The sequence below is a fragment of the Micrasema longulum genome, unplaced genomic scaffold (assembly GCF_059751315.1).
Source record: "Micrasema longulum isolate JH-2025_06_02 unplaced genomic scaffold, ASM5975131v1 h1tg000365l, whole genome shotgun sequence".
In the NCBI taxonomy this organism is placed as follows: Eukaryota; Metazoa; Arthropoda; class Insecta; order Trichoptera; family Brachycentridae; genus Micrasema; species Micrasema longulum.
The window spans coordinates 122,264-145,211 of record NW_028277566.1 but is presented as its reverse complement, the minus strand read 5'-3'; the positions used below and the strand labels follow the sequence as shown (position 1 = coordinate 145,211).

The window sequence follows — 22,948 nt, the reverse complement described above, 5'->3', positions numbered from 1 at the left end:
AAGGAAGTAATCCTCATTATTTAAAAAAACTTACTTTTTTCATAAAAATATTTGTGAGTATTTAGTACCCTAGAAAAATAATTTTACCCTTAATAAATAATGTTTATTTAAAACATTTGCGAGAAAAAAATAAAGCGCAAGGGGTTAAACTGCTCAAAACAGCTATAAATATTTTCATTAAATAATTATATTTATATATATAATTATTAAAATCCATATTGATATGACAACTCATTGATCACTAAAAATATCATGAAAATATTTTAACTGCTTTTTATTTTATGGGCATTCATTTTTTTGTTTTTAACTATGAGAGAAATTCGAGTAACGAGGTGTTTTTATACTTTTATTAGACAATGAGCCGGATATCCGACCAAACCACTACCCCTTTCAGCCCTGTAAATGATTAGACTTCCATATTAACTTTTCAAAGAGGCTCTAAATCGCTGTTAAAATCAATTTATATAATAATATAGCGGAGATAGTGAAAATAAAGAATTTTTTTTTTGTATGTAAAATTTTATTTGTATAAATAAATGCATTTATTCTTATACTCGTACAACAAAATTATAAAACTATCAATATAATAGAGGTAGTCATTTACTCGAACTTAATCAGTATCAGTGATTAATACGCTGCCATTTGCACAGTATTTTTATAAATAGCAGATCCACCAATCTTAAAAAATATATATGGGTACTAAATCCCAGAGTGATACGCGCGCGCATTATTACTCTGAGTACTATAAATAAATATGTATTTCATTATGAATTTGTGCATAAACATATTATTTGTAAGTACTAAAATGAAAAATTCATCACACAATTATATAAAGAGCTCTTAAAATGAACATTTAATACCTAATAAAATGAAAATATTTTTAAAAGTACCCAAGAGACGAGCATAAAATTATGTAGCGGCATTAAATGATTTATAGATGTATAAAAATACAATGATATGTCTAATTTAAGAGAAAACTTATTGAAAGGTAAAAATTAAACATCAATAAAGGAAAGGTATACCTGATAAGTTTTTTTTACATTTTGGATTAAAAAGTGCTAGCTAGTTTTCGCTTGGTTGTTGGGTTTTTTATGGCCGATTAAATGAATATCGATCAATATATGTCGAGTTGTGCCGTATGTTGGCTTTATTTTAAGTTTTAAACTGTTTTAATTAACAGTAAATAAAGCAAAAATACAAAAGTGATTTCACATTAATTTAAGATAAATATTTAATTATGAAAATATGTTATATTTTATGAAATGTGCATGCATAAGAAATACACATGCAGGGAAGTATAAGTCAAATTCTAGATGTGGAAGTTATCATTACAAGCAAAATTAAAATTTAATATATTTACATAAAATACCACTTGTACCAGTGATTTAGTTTATGCACTAGAGCTATCTGTGTTTAAAAGAATAAAAATAAAAAACATAGTACAAACAAGATAAAAATTTATATAAACTACAAATATAAAATTATTTCTTGAAAATTATTTGTAGTTTGAATAGAAACTACCTACTATGTAGTTAATTATGTAGTTGTGCATAAATAGATTCAGTTTCATTGTACATATCATATAATTTTACCCAATGAACAATTAATTAAACTCAATAAACAAAATAGATTTACTTGATTTGGTATAATAATTTTTACGTATTTTATTTATAAAAAAATTAACATACATTTTTTATTACCAAGTTACGATCATTTAATATATTTTTTATGAATTATTAAAATTTAGAAAAAAACTCCTGTGTATTTTGAATAGCGCTTAAAAAAAGATGGTCATTACAGGTGCAGTTTTTCTGAGCATAATTTAACACATTCAGTTTTAATTTCTACCGCTTAACTAGGATTACATATAATTACAACACGGATTATGATGACTATATTGTAGCAAAAATTTAACAACATAAAACACAGGTTTGGAAGAAAGATTTGCACAAAAAGTCATGAACTTGAGTTTTGTAAACATGAATTTAGCACAAATACAATGACGATACTTACATTAGAATATCTAGTGTAGATTAATATATATTGACACTGACAAATCCTCATATTATGTAAAAAGTTATGTCTAAAATTTGTGCATTTGTGAAAATTGAAGTACGGTGACCATCGAAACTCACATTTTATCAAAGTGAACAATTATTCACATAGCGAAAATTCTGTTAAATAAATAGAATTAACACGCAATTACTAAATTAGATCACAACACACGACACTGAAATCTTCTATAAGGTTTAATCTTGTTGGCGTTCTTCATCCTCAGGTTCTTCATCTTTAGGGCGTGTCCACTTTATCATAGTTTCTGGAGACCGATAGAGGAACACTAATTTGGCCAATAAGTCTTCTTCTAATGAAAGTTCTCCCGATTCTCTTACCTTTTAAGAGAAAAAAAAACATGTGAACAGACTTGCAGCTTTAGGGGTCAGTAAAATAACGAAGTGATTTCATTAAAGTTTATAACTTTTCAAAACAAAGTTATGATGATATATTTTTATTTTAACCTTTTTTCTGCCGCTAGGTATTGCCATGGCAGTTCCTAACAGGCCGTGAAATTTTAGGCTGTTTTTAAAAACTCTCATTTGAACCGCTTTGTGTCAATAATTGTAAGAGTGTACAAAATCTAGAATTGTTAAAAATATTTGACCTTGACATATAAAGCACGTACAAAGCTATGCATCTTTACGTGCTATTTTTGTATGGACGGCCCTCCAAGTATGGAAAGGGATACGAGTTAACCAGTTGAAGTATCCAATTAAATAAACATGAACAAATTAAACAAACATTATTTCTAATGAAAAATAATAAAGAATACTAACCAAATATATATCAAGACATAGCTGAAGTACCCTGTCAACATTTGGTAGATCTTCGAACATTATTTTGAAACATATATCAGCAAAGAATCCTCTTAGAACTCGTGACGCCAAAAAAACAAAAGTGGTGTAAAGACCAATGATTCTGTAAATGGTAATTATTTCATAAATTAGTTAGTAATTTTTAAAAATCTCAAACCTCTTTTTGTTTGTTTCTGAAACGTAACTCAAGAGCTAAATAATTATCTATTATTAACAATAGGTAATAAATGAATATATTTCAGTTGAGTTACTACATAATATTTAATAAAAAAAGAATGAATACTTTTTTGTAAATTTTTAACTTTATTAAGTTTTTACCCGTTTAATACAAAACCACAAAAATGTAATTTTAAAAATCACTCAATGAGCTATCAAAATAGTAAATACTGTAAATTTTATGTAGTATTTTCCATTTCTTGGTTTATCTAATCTTTACCTGGTGGTAAAAACACATTTTACGGATGAAGCCTCAATATTAATGCATAGTTGACACCCTTATGAGCTTTATATGGTTACCTGGGAGTAGAGATGTGGCGCACTTACCCACTTCCGGAAATGAAGTTAAGTGTTGCGGGGAACAGTTTATCATTGAAGGTGTACATGACGAGATGAGCACAGTTAGAGAATGGCATGTAGCGAATAAAGTTGCCGTGATTAGAGTCAGAACATTGTTCTCGTACTTCCCACCACTTGGCTCCTGAAGTTTCAGGACCACCGTGGGTTAACCTCAGGAATACGTTCCGGTACATAGTATCTTCCGTTTCTGAATGAAAAATGATTGTAAAATATTACCAATTCATACCACCCACGATTCAGAATGTAAAAACTTAGACTTTATGTTTTCAGTTTACAATAAATCATTAAAGGTACAGAATACTGAATTTATTAAAAGTACAAACATAATTTTAAACAAGGTAAATACTAAAGTGTGATTTTGACTCTTCTCTCATTGAATGGTATATTAGAGTAAAAAATATACGAGGACAGAAACTATGTCAAAGAATTTATTAAATATATATACACAATACAGCTTACTTTGTAATTTATTCATTAGTTGATGGACAGGTTTAGCAGTGCCTTTATTAAATACTTTCAAAAATTTCGGGAACATATTTTCCACCAGCAACCTAAAACAAGAAATTTGGGTAGTCAGTATAATATAATACTTACATGCAAATATATTTATAATGAGAAAGGAAATCTACAAAACAGAAGTTTACCATTCGGTGGAATTAGGATTATCCAGCATATCAATAATAATATTCCGTTGAGGATTTCGAACGCCATTGATAAACGGTTCAATATCAACTTCTACACCTTCTTCAATGGTTGGTGGATTATCTTTACTATTAGTTTTGTGAGATATTACATAAGTAAATTTGATTTTTAATGAATCATCTGCAAGATAAATAGTTTTAACATTAAATAAGAACTAAAATTAAGTGTTTATACATTTTTTAGCAAGCAAAGAAAAAAATACATACTGGATGCTGCGTCAATTCGCAATCTACTAATATCCGGAGGAGATATACCCCATGTATTAGTTGAATTGCCATTCAAGATTACTGCGGCAAGGTCATCGTATATATAATTTGACAAGAATGTTTGCGCTGAACGATCTTTTTTATATATATTCACAAATGTATCCCACTGAGCTTCGTTAAACCTGAAAGAACAAATCTCAAGTTAAAACAACGAATGCGAGCCAGCACAAACATCAGTACAAAATAATAATACTCACGTTTCTATATTGTTAGATTGAGCGGACATTGTGTATACTGGCAGGTATGGTCCCAATCTAATTTTGACAGTTACATCAAACGGGGGATTAGATTCACCCACAGTATTTCCAAAAGCAAAGAGAACCAATGGGAACCAGATGAGAGCTATTATGAACGCCAGTACCGACCCACCCATGAGATATTTAGTTAATGGTTTCTTCTTCTCGCCTCTGGGTTGTGGATATTCACTTTCCACGTGACGTGAGCACTAAAAACGAAATATTATAATATACACCGACTACAATCGTAAATGATTAATCATATTCTTGAACTAGTTTCTGTATACCTTTAGTTGGAAAACATTTGCAAAAATATCTTCCATTTTGAGCCAATCCATTAGGGTCATAGATGTGTCCGTCCATATCCAATCCATCAATGCTCTCAATTCAAAGAGAAATGGAACTGCCATAAATCTAAAAAAGCAGGATAGAGATAATTTTTATAAATGTTATAATAATTACTGATGTACAATTTTATCTATCTAAGAAATTTGTACAAAATTAACAGAATTACATGTTATTGTAGTGCAAGTTTGTATATATTTATTAAAGTGGCATACCCTTTGAAAAGGAACATGTTCACATAGTTAAATCCTTTGCAAAGGAAATTTCCCAGGATACGAGTTGGATAGCCGCATCTAATTTGATATGCTGATAACAGTAAGTATATACACTTTACCAAATACCACATCGGAGGAGGTAGCAGGGCATTGAAACTCCTGAAAACAACAATACTTATTAGGTATATTAAACTGTTTTAAAAACCTATTGTTATATCTGAACTCAGGGAAGTAAAACAATCGACGTCATCAACCTTCAATTTAAGAGCATATTTTTTTAATCAATGATTATACTGATTCTTTTACCACTTAATGTGAACTCAGTATTTTATGAAGATAAGAGATGCAGTAAACACTTATGCGTACTCAAACTGTTAAACAGGTAGGGGTGGCCAGTGATTTTAAAAAGGGAATTCAAAGAACATACATAATCATTTTGAAATTATTAAATGATAAAATCATTTTGATATAAAATTAATTTTGCATAACATACTTTGAAAATTTACGGAACTGAAAATATTATATTGTGCTCTGGGTGCTCAATTGTATTTGAGTAGTGGAAAAAAGGGAAATAAAGTAAAATTGCATCTCATTTCTAAACCTGGTATAAAGTTACGCCCAGGCATAGTGATAGAATAAGGATGGGAATACCAACCTTATTATATTGGTATAATTTATACCATCATGAAAATCATCATGCTTGATTTCACGTGTTCATATTTTTTGATGTTTAATCATTAGTGTGGCCATGTTTTGAAGCAAAAATTAATCGTAAGGAAAAAATAAATATCTCAAAATTAACCATTCTCTAGGGGATAGAGAATGGTTAATTTAATAAGATTCAAAATACCACCCCAGGTGTATAAGGTCTATAGAAAATTAAAATTACCTTTCTGTGACAGCTGGTAATATAAAGAACATCCAAATATGTACTCCAATAATAAGCCCAATTTGGAATAGCAATTTCCCTAAAATGAATTTCCGCAGAAATAGAGCACGATCAATAACTATTAGTCCAAATTGTAGAATCAACATAACTAAGAATGGAATAGGAACTTTATTTTCCTCTAAATAAGCTTGGACTCCGCCATCTCCTTGCTGAGTCTAAAATAAAAAAGTTTATTGTCACCTTTGTTCACATAATTATATGCACCAACCATTTTTTTTTTTTAATCGGTGTGTATACTAAAAATGGGAAAAAACCATTAAAACGTTTTTGTCTTACCCCAAAAGCAGAAAATCCAAATATAACAACCATGAAATTGAAGAAGTCACACATAAACATATATGCATATACATCAGCTTTCACACGAGAAGTGGGGTCCAACATTCTCGTATAAAAATCTTTAATAGACTCTCCATATCGCATAGTTCTACAAAAAATAAAATAATAACAATGAATTACGAGTGTCATAAAAAAGTTGCAAAAAACTAATGAGTATCTTCTTACGATAACTTCACAACTCCGGGGAAGTTTAAATAGGGGTCCTCTTCAACAGTTGATATATGTATTTCCTCATTGTATGGGGGGAATACCTCTAGTTCATGGCCATCAACACTTAAAGGAGTCTCAGAGCTATCAACTTTTTCTGCTGTAGTTGGTTCTTTATCAGAATCATGTGATTTGTCTTCGACAACAGTTCCTTCTACACTTTTGTCAGTTTCTAAAGCAACCTTTGATGGTGAATCTGCCGGGTCAGGACCAGATTTATTGGATAGAGAATGTCTACGAGACCCTTCTTTGGATTCTATAGCTTGAACTTTAGAATCTTGCTTCTTTTGTTGTTCTCTACAAATAATAAAGATGAATTTATTAAAATTCCAGTCAGAAAGATATACATTATATCGTAATAGTTTATGAAATAAAGTTAAGTACGAACTTACTCCAAATGCTTTTTAGCAAATAATTGTCCGATAGATCGTTCGTGACCCTCCTTTATCTTAGTCAACTGGCTCGGCATCAGAGGATACGTTTGGTCCTCTCTATACTCGCTGGTAGGAGTAGACTTCCAGAGACCCAAAGATATCAACATAAATCTACAAAACGATAATTACATGTCTTTATATTTACCTTCAAATTTAAATACATACGTATGAAAAATACACTTGAATTAGTAAATTATACCTATGGAAGAATACAATCAAAAGCAGTATAAGGTCATACAGAGCATAGTTTGGTTTTCTTTCAATACCAATAATTCTTGGAGCGGAAAACGGCATATTGTTTGGTATTACACCTTGGTTCCACGGGAGTATTTCATATTGGAACATGGATTTAACCAAAACAATAATCTGAAATTGTAAAAAAAAATGATAATAAAATTCAACTACAAACACAATACGCATGTAAAAGTATTAAAAGGGATTCTTTAAACTCACTTCGGTGTAGGCAATGATGGTTACCCAGAATGTTTTGCTTGGTCTAGGTATACTAAGAGTTCCCCATAAAAATACCATTAGAGGCAAAGGTAGAGATAAAATTGTAGCAGATTGAATCTGTAAGATTTCACATGTATATTTTAAACAATTATATGTAGGTTATATTTAGGGTTGTAATAAAAGATTTAAAATAAATATATGTTACCTGATTAATAAAGATCATAAAATAGCAAACAATGTCAGTATGTGCTAGAATAGCATACCAAACAGCAAAACAGAAACGGAAAATAGTTGGTTGATCTGATGCAAATGTTTCATCATCATACTCTTCAATCGGTGTTGTTGAATCACTGAAAATTGAATAACAATATTGAAGAAAACATTCAATTTTACAATGCTAAAGGTTTGAGTTATAAGGCTCTTAAATGCAATTTACAAAAAAGCAACATTGTTAGAATATCAAAATATTAGATAATAATTAGTACTAGTTTTAAAACGGACTGAAAATAAATTTTCATAAAAAGTTAATAATGCCAGTTTAAATCGATTGTTTATGTTTCATTTTATTATACCTTTTTTTTATTTTAATAATATCTATGAAAAGCTTTCTTTTTTCTTTCTTTTTCAATTGTTTCAATTATAGATAAGAAAGTTATGATCATTTATAATCACTGGAAATTGAAAAAAATTAAAATGTATTTTTTGTGTAAGATTATAATATATGTAACATGGAATGGAAATAATGGAATCGGGCTGTGGTCCCGTGGCTAGTATTGCAGACTCACAGATCAGAGGTCTGAGGTTTGAACCCCACTCTACCCCGACTTGATTATCATTTTCTAATAGTGAGTTATTTACAACTCGTTGAAAACGGCCTCAAAATTAAAATATTTGGGTGATTCTTTTTTTTAATTATTTAATTTTCAAAAATAAATAAAGAGATTGAAGAATGTAAGGATGCAGAAAAAAACTTATCAAATTAGATAGAAATAGTTTGAATATGAACGTTTCCCTGAATCACATTTAAAAAAGGAAAGGAAAAGAGACAATGAAAACATCTGAAAACATGCAGTCATACACACATAATATCTACAGCATAAGAAGTAGGTACGTGACAACATTGAAATAAAAGTGAACCTACTGTACGGAAAATTGATAAAATGAGAACAATAATAAAAAAGGGTAATGGAGATATTATTTTCCTAATTATCCAGTTACTGTTTAAACAACAGAATAAAATAAAAAGAAGTGTTAAGTGGACAAAATCGTGTGCATTAGAATAAGCACAGATTGTACTTATAAAATTATGAATTTATAAATTTATTTTTATAAATATATTTTATTAGATTGGCAATATGTTTAAAAAAATTACACTAGAGAAAACTCTTCTATTAAGTTAAATAGAGATTATTTCCAAAATAATATGTAATAATAATAATAATTTCTAAAACATTGGATATTTTCAAATGTAACTGCTTGATTTCAACTAAATCTAGACCTCTGTTTGTATGATGCATTATTACATTGAGCATGTGCAGACAACATCGCATGAAGAAGAAACAGGAATACTGGATATTCTGAAAGCTTCATGCATACACCGAAAATTAGACGGTAACACAGCAAAGCACTTTGAACTTTATAAATATTAAAAGCCTAAACGAAATACTCAACAAAAGGCGAGTAAATGCAATCTCGAGAACATACACGTAACATCGTATCTTAATATGAAATGTGAATACACCAATAGTTACATTTCATATTTACAATATATTACTCACGTATTGAAAATTGTGAGGGGTCAGTTATGATTTATTGCCATGTATATTTTATTTAGTCAAAAGATTAAATAATTTCCCAAACCCAGACAATATTAATACAGGATTATAGGGAAATATCAGATACTACAAATACCAATAAAAATATATGAAATGGATTTAGGAAAATTAATTGTATTTTCAAAATCAATATTCATATTGTGGAGAAATGTTTTCATGCATAACTTTAAAAAATAAATTATTAAAAAGTATGTCCCTACAAAAATTTGACATGTTTAGCCTGGATAATTGTGATGTCAAGATTCGTGACGATGTTCTATTTCAATTTAAACGGTCACAAACAAAGTTCAAAATTTAACTGAATCGTGACGTATTAGGAGCGTGGCCGATGCATACCGTTTTCACGAGAATTCAAAATTATAAATTTGAAAATATTTTTTATGCAACTAATAAGTAGTAAGAATTATTTTTTTTTACTATACTGTATTTCATAGATCGTTATTAATTTAAAACTGTAAAAAAAAACCATGATATTTCCCTATTATAAAAACGTATTCTCAATGGTGATATTTTAAGGTGTCGTGTCTTTGCCATGATATGTCTAGACGCATGTCGGTATAACCTGGTGGAGGGTAAGGAGTAGACGCTGGATTGCCTGATAGGCTTGTACTTGGGAGAAGATCCCGCAGAGTCGAGATCTAGACCTCGCTCCAGACTCGGCGCCAGGATCCGGATCTCGGGCACGCTCAGTTCGCTCTCTTTGCGTCTGAAATATCTTGTGCATTGTACTCTACTGGTTTGCTCTACTACTGTAGCATACTTCATGCGGTACAAGAGATTCCTTGTCACACAAGATTTACTGAGTAATCAACAAATTCTGTAATCCTTTCAACAGAAATGTTTCTGGTGAAACGTTCAGAAAGAAAATGGTTAGTTGAATGATGAAAATCTTTTGATATAAAATTATACAAAAATACAGATAATTCCAATATTACTCTGTATACAATTTAGACACATAATAAGTATATACATAGCTGGAAAATAATTTTCAGAATGCACCAAATGAAATACATTAAGTGTCAATCATATTATTTTTCAAGATAAGTTTGATAAGTAAATTTTGCTTTAGGTGTTTGATGTTAGTTTTAACCCATCGGTTATTATTTTTTAACAAGGGGAGGAATATTGAAAATTTGACCATTCAAGGGTTTTTTAAAAAAATATTTAATCAAAAGATTTGACAAAATAAATGAGAGACCTAAACAATAAACATGCAAAGTAAAATACTGATAACAAACCTTTTTTTTGTGAAATATGCTGAACTAGAAGCGGCTTCTAAGTTTTGCTGATCAAATGTATTGGATTCAGATAACCTGCATGCATATACCACAATACTACTTAGCAAAACATAAGTCACATAATGCAACATAATGACTTATAATTTCCCCTTAATCTCAAACCAAACTTGTGTAAAGGTAATATTTTTTCTCAATAATAAGAGAAAAATTGAAAAACTTACTAAAAAACATTCTTAAATAATAAAAATTTCTGATTTAAAACAGGTTGTACCTAGTTAGGCAGACTAGACATAATCCAGAGAAATCTATTACATAAGTATGTATGTAGTAGATAAAGAATTTGTAATTTTTGTTAATAAACCATTATTATTTTTATTTTTTTATTAATACAATCGCAAGTACTAGGTACAAAATTAGTAGTAGAAAAGCGATTAATAAATCAAAATTATCATTCACAATAGTAAAAATATTATCAATAATTCGAGTGATTAATTTTCTGCAAATTATAACAGTTTGGTTCAAGATTAATTAGTTAAATAATGACAGATTAATCTAGGTAGCACAATTCTATATCTAGCAGTTAATCACATGAAAACATGCGTATGTATGGTATGTATTCTAATTATGCTAGAACAGACAATATGATAATGGTAACAAAAGGTATTGATTTTTAATAAATTATTAAACAAATTAATGAACGGGCACGTCCAAATAATAAGTGGGAATATGGATAAATATAATGAGGAAATCTTTACTTTTAATGTGAGAGCCATGTGAAAATCAATATTTATTAACAAATACTTAATTGCAAGCATTAATGAAATTGATTTTATGGAATGAAAAGAAAAAATCACATGGCACGCATTATGATATGAAATTAATTTATTCATTTTACGAAATTACAAGATAACTATGAATTTAACAAAACTATTAATTTGTTAACATTTCAAGAAGAAAATTCTTCTTACCGAGGCTTCTTCAATCTCATTAAAGTAGAAGGTAATGGTTCCCATATTTCTGTAGATCCTGCCCGAATTCCCATACCAAAGTCGGGCCTTTCCTAAGTAGAGGGCAAAGATTATTTGACTTAGAGATATTAAGTTATGTAATACAAAAGAGCACTGAAAGAAAATATAATACCTTAAGGACGATTTTTTCTTTGGTGAGAACTTTCGCAACATATCGATAGTCGCGTGAAAACTTATTTAACCATCTCGTGAGGGAGATCAGAAAACTTTCTATGAAGGCCCATGCAAAGAGGGCATACTTGCAGAGTTTATTCCACAATGTCTCTTTTCCTAGTAAAAATAAGAGCAGGTTAAACAAAAAAAGATGTCATATTTTATTTTTAAAGCCATAATGTTATTTTTAAACATTCACCAGGAAGTTCACATTCTGATTTGGGAGAGTCTAATGGATGGTCCAAGTGATGAGAGTCATCATCTCCTTTTGGTATATCAACACGTATTTGTTCCACAGCTGTCGGTGATTCCTAGAAACACATCAGCCACAATAAGAAAGGGAAATATTTACAATCTTTTGCCAATATAAAAATCTGTAACACTGAAATATTTTTAAGAAATACTAAATGTCTTGAAAGTAGGAATCACATTATGGAGTGGAATTTTTAACCTGCCAACTAAGAGGTTATAGTCAAACTCAATGTTAGTTCTGCATTACAAGAAATTTTAAAAACAGTATGGAGAAATTAATATGTGTTTACGAAATCTTTCTACATAATTTATTTTTAAAAAATATACACATATATTTTAAATGTGTATTTTATAACTTTGTATATATTTTTTGTTGGAATTTCAAAATAAATAACATATTTTGTTGCTATATTTTTAAGTGTGAAAAATATTTCACGGTTTTTTAGGCATATATAATTAAAGCACAATAAACATTGAGATCTAAATATCTGGCAAAATAAAAAAGCTGTATGCCCAAAATAAACATAAAAATAGACACAACTTAATTGTGAATACTTTTTAAAGTAAAGGTAGAATATTAATAAAAAAAAGTTATAAAAATAATAATAAGAACTTAATATTATATCCCCTATATAAAAATGGTCATATTCAAAAATGAAATGTGAGCAAGTACTGATTTAATTTAAGAATTCTGAAATCTCATTGATTAGTGTTGTAATTTCGTAATTATATTTTTTTTCTATTGTAGGCTGAAACAGGTTGATTATGTTGCCAGATGGTTCTAAATATATTCAAAATAAACCTTTTAAAGCAGTTTCAATAGATTTTAACATTTTTGATATTTTTTGATCGATTAGAAGTATTTGAATACTTCATAACAATAAAATACACGAAATAATAGTTTTTATCGTAAAGTAAGGATAAAGAATACACATATAACATGTAAATTGACAAAAACATACATTTTAAGATTTAACTATGAAACAAATTGATAGAAGTACACAATAAATATAATATAGAAGATTAAGTTAATAATTAAAAGTTATGTACCTTTTAACATGCATATAAACCCCTCCTACATAACCTCTAGAATATCAAATTTGTTTAGAGGTGCTCTTAAAAGATTCTTTAAATAAATGTATTAAAAAAAAAACATTAATACAGATATATAATACATTTAAATTAATACTGTGTCTTATATAGGAGGGGTTTAAAAAAACAACTACGTTAATAAACAAATGTTAGTAATAATATAGCTTCTGAAAAAATTAGCAAACAAAAAGCGAAAATTTAAGCAACGAAAAGAGCAGAAAAAATACATAAAAAGTTGATTAAATAATAAACATCCAATGCGATATACGTCATAAATACATGTGCTATGATATGATACAGATACGGAAGGAAAACAACATAAGTGCTACACAACAGAGGTACGTGAGTCCTTACAGCACTGGCCGGCAAAACACGGGATGAAGAAACAGGGGTCCGTCTCAAGGAGCGCGTGGAGAGGCGAGATCGTGAGGCCGCCCGAGGAAGGGATTCCCGTCGCAACAAGGCAGCGTGACCAATGTCAGTCTTCATGGCTGTACTCAATAGCTAACACAACACGGGGAGGGATTATCATGCAGCCAGCTGACACCGGGGACAATGGTTTAAAGACATCACATTTTTAGTGTTAAAATACAAGATTTTACACATTTACTAAACATTAAATTTGGTAAATTATTACCAAGTGTACATCATTCCTTCAGCCTACATCCTAATGAAGAAGTTTATTGATATGGGAAATTTGGGATAAAAATGTTTTCTTACACACGGTAAAAATTTACGGTGAAGTTTCTCAAATATATATGAAAAATTAATATGAAATGGTTTTGATAAAAATGAACAACTTTAAGAGGTCACAGGTTTAAGTGTTTACAATATAGTTTTGTCATGTTGTTGTGGCAACTGGCAACAGATATCCGGTTTCCAGGGCAGCCATGTTTTTCAATGTTTTTTTCTTTTTTTTTTTATTTGGTTCAGGCAACCCATCCTAACAAGGATGATGATTTGTGCCATATAGTGTGCTTTAAACGTTTAAAAAAAATTAACGCACATTGTTCGGCAAGTAAAAATATTTATTTTTTTGTAATTGTACGGGGTTCTACTTTTAAATATCAGAAAAACTCTCTGACTTTAACTTGTGACGTCGTGGACGGTGTAATTTTGAAGTTTCAGAAAAAATGTTCAAAATTACAAATCAATAAAATAATAATAACAATACATAATTTTTCAAGTATTATTTTGGATTAGGTTTTATATAAAGAAATCATAAATGAAAATAAACTGAACTTCCTCATTAGGTAATATCGATTATACAAGAAATGTAAAAAAATAAAAAAAATAAACTGACGGGACTTACAAATTTTTAATGGATTCTAGAATGATCTTCAAAAATACATGAATTGAGTGCACTAAATATTGAAATAAACAGTAAATTTGAAAATCTGAATTTAACCAATGAAAATACATATTACTGAATTGAATATTTTAAATATTTAACAGAGAGGAAGAACATTTTTGAGAAGGGGATATGGAAGTCTTGGCATTTCCCATCATAAGCCCTGTAAATACTTACCTTCTGAAAAATGTTCTCGTTCTCTGTGGTTATATGTATTAATCTCTAGGGGCTGAAATCCAGTAATTGCCTACAAAAATTGTGACAATACTCTGAATACTAATCAAGACAACACATTGTACCTTATCTAAATAAATTTTTATAAACATAAAATCGTCACAATACACGTGTGTTATAAAAATCTTTTAAAAATTATCTTGATTTCATCAATGACTTGAATTATAAATTTAACTGTTAACAGAATGTGGTAAAACTGTGAATTTTTATTTTAGAACTGATTTTCAATGGTAGTACTTAAAAAATATTAATGGACCTAGATGGAAACTATAATTTTACTGTTGGATAGCTAACCAAGATTACTAATCTACAAAAGCGCCACTTTGAGATGTTAAAGTTTAAAAATTAACACTGCGATTACAAACTTGTTAAGATTACACTAAACTATCTTTGTATAATTTCATATTAATTTGCTGTTTGGTACCCAGTGTACATTGCTATGGTATATCTCAAAACTGACCAAAAAGCAGATTCGAAACTTTGAAATTGGCTCGACAATACATCAACATAATGTTTAAAAAATATTATACAGTTTGTGTAGTAAATATGGCGATAGTAACTCTTTTTTTTAAACCCAAGCAATCCTCAAGTTAAACATGATTCCTCTCGAAGCGGTCACAGCACACAAAAATCAAAACAAATGTTCAAATAAAATAGAATCAATATTTACCTCTCCCAGTGTGACTCTTCTATGCATCCCATCATCACTGTCATCACTGTCCTTTTCCGTAATTAGATCCAGTTCCTCATCATCATCAAACTCATCAAACATGTAATAGTCTCCTGATCGTATGGCTAGAATTGTCAATGAATGAAATTAGTCTCAAATTCTCAATATTTAATCAAAATAAAAGCTCTCTAGTGTGCTGAATTTATAACGAGATATATTTGAAAATAAATTAAATATTTTTTTTTTTTATAGTTCAAATTTATTGTTATTATAAGAAAAGTAAGACCAAGAATAAAATAAAGTAGAGAATCATTAAAAAAAAAGATTTAATGTCTTGACAAAAGTAAAGGTATGTTCCGGAAGTAGACTGAATTAAGATTAAAAATCAATCACACACAAAAAGTAGCTAAAAAAAAACTATTCACTATTACAAAGTTGTCATTCTTGTAAAAGGTAAATGAATAATGATTCATGATTCATTATTAATCATGATTCATTACCAAACAAATCACACAAATATTAAAATTTAGCAAATATACAAAAAGCAAAATTGTACATAATATTTTTTTACACATCATACTTACAAGACATCAAATATGCATAATTTATAAATCTTACATTGTAAATTAAAAATATTATTTTATATACTTAAGTACAAATACAGTTTATGTTGTGTGTGTATATATATACATTTTATAACACAAAACCAGAATGAAAAACCATCTCCAAATGCAGAATGAAGTCAAGTATAGATATTCATCTTTGGCAATGAAAGCATGCAGGATCAATCTTGAGAAAATATTAAATTAGTATCATAATCACATTCAAAATTGACTTTTGACTAAATATTACTGTCACTAAATTGTTACATCATTCAGTTACTTATTTATTTATAATTAAGCAGTTTTAGTTTTATAAATAACGGTCTTTCAATATTAAAACGGAACTACTTATAATTTCAAACACAAAAAACCTCCATCTTAGAACAGGTTAAGCCATGTCAGACAGAGACACCTAACCAGAGGACACTCCATATTCATATACAAATGCTTTAGTGTCATAAATACATATGAATAAATAAATTACAAAAAAACGATTTGAACTAAATAAAATAATAAATAATCAAAACAATATTCTGGATAACAAATGAAAAGAAAAAAGGTCAAAAAAGAGAGATAGTGGGAAGAGAAAATAAGGAGTGTGACAAGGAATGGTAGAGGATAAATAAAGGAAAATCGGAGTGTAAAATTGAATTATACTAATGAAAATTAAAAACAAAGAACAAAAAGAAATATATACATAATGAATAAAATTTGTTGGTTTTTTTCTGTATCTACTATAATATGGAGTGTTAAATAAATCTTGACTATTGTTTTTTTTTAATGTTTGGCATATGTATGTATTGCAATGGGATTGTGGAATTTCAGAATTATTCTGTTAAATAATCTGTAGTGGAATTTGAATTTTAAAAGTAACAAAATTATAACACATTTAATTATCCATTGTTATGCATTGTGAGTAAAACTAAACCCGATAACAATTATGATAAAATAAATATGCATAGATAAATGTGAAAAGTAACCAGTACCTAGAAATTTAAGTCTATCTAACCATGTAGTGGTTAGATACCATGCATAAGGGTCTTAAATAATTTTACATATTATATGTATATGATTTGATAATACTTGATATTTTTTACTACTTCCATAGTAAAAAAATAATAATATTGATAATGATTTTCAACAGAAATGGGGAACTTCTTAGAGAAGAAAATATGGGAATTCAGGCATAACAGGACTTAGGGCACCATTTAAGCCATGTTTGAAAATCCATATTTCTTCAACTCTGCCACCTGTTGATTTTAACCGAGTAAAAGAGCTCAATTCTTTACTGATGTAGGTCAGATTTTTCAGAATTATTTAACCTATCAGTAAAAACCTGAACACATTTTTAAAATTCATAATATCTCTTCTAAATATGAAATTATGTTAATCTAATGGGAATATTATTAAGGGGCAAACAGCGATTAACCGGACACCATAAAGCTGAAATATTGGTAAGGTCATTGTTATAAGGACACCGCAACCTTGTTAAAAAGCCAAAGCATTAATGCTTTTCTTTCAAACTTTACCATTTTTGTAGTCAGACGGTGGATTTTTTTGATACGTTGGCCTAGTCCCGGGATAAATATGATCTACAAAGAAATTTTCATTTAATGAAAATAAAAAAAACATAAATATATTCATAGGGGTGTTTTAGCCATAAAAATACTTGTGTCAGTACAAAGTGTATCCTATTGAAATTTTATGTACATACAATTATTAACAATAAATATTTTTAATGGTATTTAAAAAAAACTTATAATATTAACTTTTTTTTTCTCTCAATAAAGCATAGGCACTTTCTGCTTTCGTCAATAATTATAAATGATAGTTTAACAAAAAAATATTTCAAAAAGAAAAATAATATTACAATACTTACAAAATCGAAAGAGTAAATTGATTACGGAATAAATCATTAATTGGCTGTGAATATAACAAACATAATGGTTTATTAACATAACAATTCATATAATCTGTATTTTTGTGGTAATGGATTTATCTAGATTGTGTGTAGTCTGCCTAACTAGGTTAAACCTGTTTTAAGGCAGACATTTTTATATGCAATGCAAAATAATAATAAAACATGACTACCTACTAGTGTATTTATTACACAAGTTAAATTATCCATGCTATTATTTATTAATATGCGTGTGTATGTCGTTTTCCTGATTGAAAAGAAGTAATTTTTGGTAATTAGAAGTACATATGTATGCATGTATTTATGCAAATTAATCGAGGTTACTTTTGTTAAACATTAGAAAACATACCAAAATATCTTAAAGCATGTTATTATTAGTTAAAATAATTTATTTTAATCATTATATTCAGGTAAATTTTATTATTTTTAAGATCAATTGAATGAAAGATTTGATTGCATATTTATACATCACATACCTACTGCATATTTTTGTAAAAACTGCTTCAGAAAACCAATTTTTTTCTTTTAAAAAAAAAGTAATATTGGTGCTTTGTCCATTTATCAAAAGATAAAATAAATAATAATAATAATGGTGTTCGTAAGTTTGTATACAAAAATAAAACAGTATTCAGTTTTTTTTTAGCACCCATAGCCGGAGCATTATTGGTAAAATTTAAGATAAATTTTATTTCTAAGGTGGTTAAATCAATGAAGCAAAACTATTTTGCTTATAAAAAGAAAAGCTTCTGTGCCACTTCTGTTAACTTGATAACATTCGAGATTTATTTGTTTATTTTTACCAAAATCGGTTTGTTACTTGTTACTGAACATGCCGAACCCAGTTTGCAGAGTAATATTTTTAAGACAGTATGAATTTTTACAACAATATTTCCGGGAACATTTATTAATTGTGTTAGTCTTAGTATTAAATTACCACAAACATTTTGTAGCTTTCCGGCGTGGATATTTAATATATAAATAAGAAAGAAAAATATTTAACAAATAAATCAGGACATTGAAGATTTTGTACCTATCAATATTTACAAAATTTATTTTTTTTAAACATTACATACAAAAATAAATACTAATGTTAAAGTTACCATCAGGATGGGAATTCAAAACAATATGTAAATATAGTATTTACAAAATATTTTGTACTGTATTCTATAAAAATAATCTGTGGAATTAAAACATATACATGTGATATTTGGCAGAAGCTATATTATAAATTGTAACATGATGGAAATAAAGTAGGTGAATATTGTTTAAAAACATGCAATATTTCAATTCATATGTACATTTAAAAAAAAAAAAATTTTGTTCTTACATGTACCCAATAAAAAATGAATTCTGGGCTGTTATACACAAATTTATTTATAAATATTATATTAGAATACACAAATCATTTTATGGTATTCGAAGTGGAATTTGAATCTGGGACTTTGGATTCAAAGTTTGCATCAGTGCCACAGAATCACATGTCTCTAAATACAAAATTACCTTGCAAAACCTTTTACAAATTATAAAAGACATTTGAATCCATATCATGTTAGTTTTAAAATTATTTTTTAAAGTTTTGTAGTTTGTTACCATAAACCTCCAACAATAAAATTTCCAAAAAGTTTAGTCATTAAAATATAATAGTATATACATCACATAAATTTTTACATCACATTAATTTGGTTGCTCGAATTGCTAAACAGCAATAAGCTTGCCAATGTACAAACTTGTACAGGAGTGTTAAGTTGTATGTACAGATGCGGCGTTACTGTTGACCACATACACGGGATGCATTAGAGAGATGGGCCCATTACATGTGTGGTGAGAGAGGGCGGAGCGACCAGAGAAGGAGACCAGAGAGTGGCGAGGGGTGTGCACCAGGGCAGGGGGGCGGCGCAGCGCAGGGGGCGAGAACACAGGGTACGACTCGGAGGGGCTCCGAGCCCGCGGATTCAGCTCCGAAGAGGGAGGAGACCCAAAGGAGATACGCCTCGGCTCCAAATATGCATCCAGAGACACTGTATTCAGGGCTGAGAAAGGCGAAGGGGGGCCCACCGGCGAACGTACTCTCTGCGGCGATCCTTCCTCACTGATAGGGGTGTGGTAGCCTCGCGGGCTGCCTGGGGTGGTAGGCGTGCGGGGGGTGTGATAGCCCTCCGCTGGTGTCCGCACGCAACACTCGCTGGCATTTGAGCCGCTTCTCTTCAAGCTGCTTTTGATGTCTGATGTATCTTCTACCATTATTTTTAGACGACGATGCAAAAATGTTAGTACATAAGAAGAAAAATTAAGAGAACAAAGAAACATATTAACAAAACAGTACCACTTTAAATTATTACAAGCTGGATGCTCAACATTTTATAAGAAACTTGTATGATTATTAGAAGTTAACTAGCAAAATAAGATAATTTTAATTACAAATCTTTACATTATAAATGTCCACAGAAAATACAAATTTTAGCTAGCAAATTTGCCATTATTTTCTGTAAATTATGAAGATTAGATTAGAGGATGAATTATACATTTCAGAAGGAGATCAGAAGAAAGAGAGGAGAAATTTAGTTTATAATTTTACAAAAAAACACATAGAATATAAAATAATTCTCACACATCTTAAGATTATTACAATCTCTCTTTAAAATAATTTGGAAACAGCTAAACAGTTTCCAAAGATACATGACGCTGAATTCTTACCTACAAAATGGTTTGTTGGATCTTTATATGCTGGCCCTTGTATTTTTTGTTGATTTGCTTTGATTCTGTCCATTTTCACCTTTATTTTCTCTAGAATTTTCTTTTCCTGTTCATCCTGAAGAGACATTTGTTTGATTCTTAATTCTTCAATAAGTTCAGCACCCCTTAAAATATTTTAATACATAAATATACTCATAAAACCCTTTACACAAAATTATTTTACTAAAGAACATTTGGAAAAGCACATTTAAAATCAAACACATTTTTAGGTTTCTTCTTGTACTGAAATACCATGATGTAGAAAATTATTATATTCAAGACACAAAATGTGTAAGCTTACCTTGACTGCAGTATTGCTATTGCTTTACTTTCATTGATAATCCTCAAGAAGTAATGGCTTCTAAACAGCCGTTTCTGCATAAGAAGGAAGCCAAAACAAACTCCATCCCATGCCAAGCCTATATCCTCGCGGGGTACTTGACAATCCTGTATTATTTTTGGGAAATAATTATTACTGGAACATCATATCCGAATAGTATGAAATTAAGCGAGGAATTACGTGACATATTATAGAGGACTTAAATAAGTTCATGCTGTTTTTCGTACAACGTCTCCCGGCTTTAATTCGTACGGCATCCAATTTCCTTGCTTTTGATTCCTAATGCTTTTAAACATTTCGCAACTGTTGTCTGATCAAATCCTAATGATTCTGCGAGTCAATTTTGCATACGGTCTTCATAGAGTAATGCTCGCAATTCTTCATCTAGAAACTTTTCAGTGCGCCAGAGCATTCTTTATCTTAAACATCAAAATCATTATTTTTAAAGCGCCAAAACCAATTTCTGCATGTTGTTTTAGACGGAGCATGGTCGCTGTAAGTCTCCACAAGAATTTTATGAGCTTCAACTGCAGATTCTTTTTAGAAAAAGTAATGCATTAAAATTCCCCACAGATAATCTTTTTTGGCACGAAATTCAACATGTTTAACGCTATGAAAAATATGTTGCTTACACTTTGGAGGAATAACATATACTGTCAGTTCAAGCCTTCAAGGTGAGCTTCACGATGAAGTTGGCTGTAATATTGCCCGATGTAAAAAGGCTAAGATAACACCATCCGTCAGGAAACAGCGAGAACTTATTCATGTCCCTATTACATGAAAAATATGATTATATGATTTCCCTGTCAATTATTTGAACTTTATGCAAAATACTGAAAAAGAACGACTAGAATAATAATTATAAACTTACATGATCGGGTGATTCAGGTGCCAACATTTTGAAGAATGTGCCAAAAGATCCACCACTGAATTTATCAATACAGCCGATTCCTAAGAGCTGTACTAACCAGCAAGCATTAATGGCCATTGTTTTTATGAAAATGCACCCAAATATTTGAAGGGTAGCTTTAATAACAATGACGGCTACATTGTAACCTAAGAGCCAATTCCACCTGAAAAATTCACAATTATGTTTTTAATTAATCCATATTTTAATCGAAATTAGCAAAATTACGTAAATAATTCCAGCATCAATACAGGCATACTCAATGAGGCAAGAGTTTACAAAATCACATATAACTTCATGAACTCGGCAACAGTTATTCCCACGTATCTGATATATTTAGTGTAGGGTATTGTCCCTATAGAACAAACCTTTTGAACTTTTTCAAAGATGGTGAATGGTAATTATATTTATTTATTCATGCATTTCATAATATATATTTACAGTTTTTGTTCACTTTGCCTAGCTGTGTGAAACAGTACTTATGATTTTCTTGTTGTTTTACTGAATAATGTTTTATTATTTAAACTTTCTACTGAATATGCTGTATAATTTTTGGGTTAATTTTTTAAATATAAATCTTGTATAATTTTTGGTTTAATTTTTTTTTATAAATCTCGGGTATAAGGAAATTCATGTTTTAAAAAAAAAACATTAAGCCAAATATGTTAATATTACAAATGTTTGTAAAAGGCAGATTTGCCGTTTATGTTTATAAAATAAAATAAATAAATATAATAATATAATGTACTAAATAAATAAAAATCAATAAATAAATGAGTAGTAGTTACCATTTCAATGTACTTTTAATAGGTCTGAGATAAAGGTCTGTTCCTTGCCACAGGAAAACAAATGAACCAATGAGATATCCCAGAGAGAAAAGATTCACCCGATTGGTTCCAGTCAAAAACATTATAGCTAATGTTACCCAAAGGGAACCCAGAAGAGTCATTCTCTTTATTATATCCAACCACGACCTGTCAAAGGTATACGGTTAATATTAGATGGA

General features: G+C 29.5%; 1 protein-coding gene across 13 annotated transcripts in view; it reads right to left on the bottom strand.

Annotated features, from left to right (window-relative positions):
• Window positions 1–498: 498 nt before the first annotated feature.
• Window positions 499–22,948, bottom strand: part of Piezo (piezo type mechanosensitive ion channel component) — a 96,347-nt gene continuing 73,897 nt past the window's right edge. For 4 of the 13 annotated variants that reach the window (XM_088225480.1, XM_088225482.1, XM_088225483.1 and 1 more), the window contains 27 exons: window positions 22,731–22,916; window positions 21,907–22,108; window positions 20,997–21,142; window positions 20,657–20,820; window positions 17,574–17,636; window positions 15,443–15,567; window positions 13,542–13,691; window positions 12,043–12,154; window positions 11,803–11,960; window positions 11,631–11,722; window positions 10,663–10,737; window positions 7,795–7,939; window positions 7,590–7,706; window positions 7,336–7,502; window positions 7,095–7,247; window positions 6,661–6,999; window positions 6,436–6,583; window positions 6,100–6,314; window positions 5,211–5,369; window positions 4,938–5,064; window positions 4,612–4,859; window positions 4,355–4,536; window positions 4,091–4,268; window positions 3,906–3,997; window positions 3,414–3,633; window positions 2,832–2,973; window positions 499–2,390 (listed from right to left, as the gene is read on the bottom strand). In XM_088225480.1, coding sequence (XP_088081606.1) covers window positions 2,250–2,390; window positions 2,832–2,973; window positions 3,414–3,633; window positions 3,906–3,997; window positions 4,091–4,268; window positions 4,355–4,536; window positions 4,612–4,859; window positions 4,938–5,064; window positions 5,211–5,369; window positions 6,100–6,314; window positions 6,436–6,583; window positions 6,661–6,999; window positions 7,095–7,247; window positions 7,336–7,502; window positions 7,590–7,706; window positions 7,795–7,939; window positions 10,663–10,737; window positions 11,631–11,722; window positions 11,803–11,960; window positions 12,043–12,154; window positions 13,542–13,691; window positions 15,443–15,567; window positions 17,574–17,636; window positions 20,657–20,820; window positions 20,997–21,142; window positions 21,907–22,108; window positions 22,731–22,916 — 4,246 coding nt within the window. In that variant the 3' untranslated portion in view covers window positions 499–2,249. The remainder of the gene's footprint in view (window positions 2,391–2,831; window positions 2,974–3,413; window positions 3,634–3,905; window positions 3,998–4,090; window positions 4,269–4,354; window positions 4,537–4,611; window positions 4,860–4,937; window positions 5,065–5,210; window positions 5,370–6,099; window positions 6,315–6,435; window positions 6,584–6,660; window positions 7,000–7,094; window positions 7,248–7,335; window positions 7,503–7,589; window positions 7,707–7,794; window positions 7,940–10,662; window positions 10,738–11,630; window positions 11,723–11,802; window positions 11,961–12,042; window positions 12,155–13,541; window positions 13,692–15,442; window positions 15,568–17,573; window positions 17,637–20,656; window positions 20,821–20,996; window positions 21,143–21,906; window positions 22,109–22,730; window positions 22,917–22,948) is intronic. The other 9 variants (XM_088225488.1, XM_088225490.1, XM_088225481.1 and 6 more) reach the window with 8 other exon arrangements.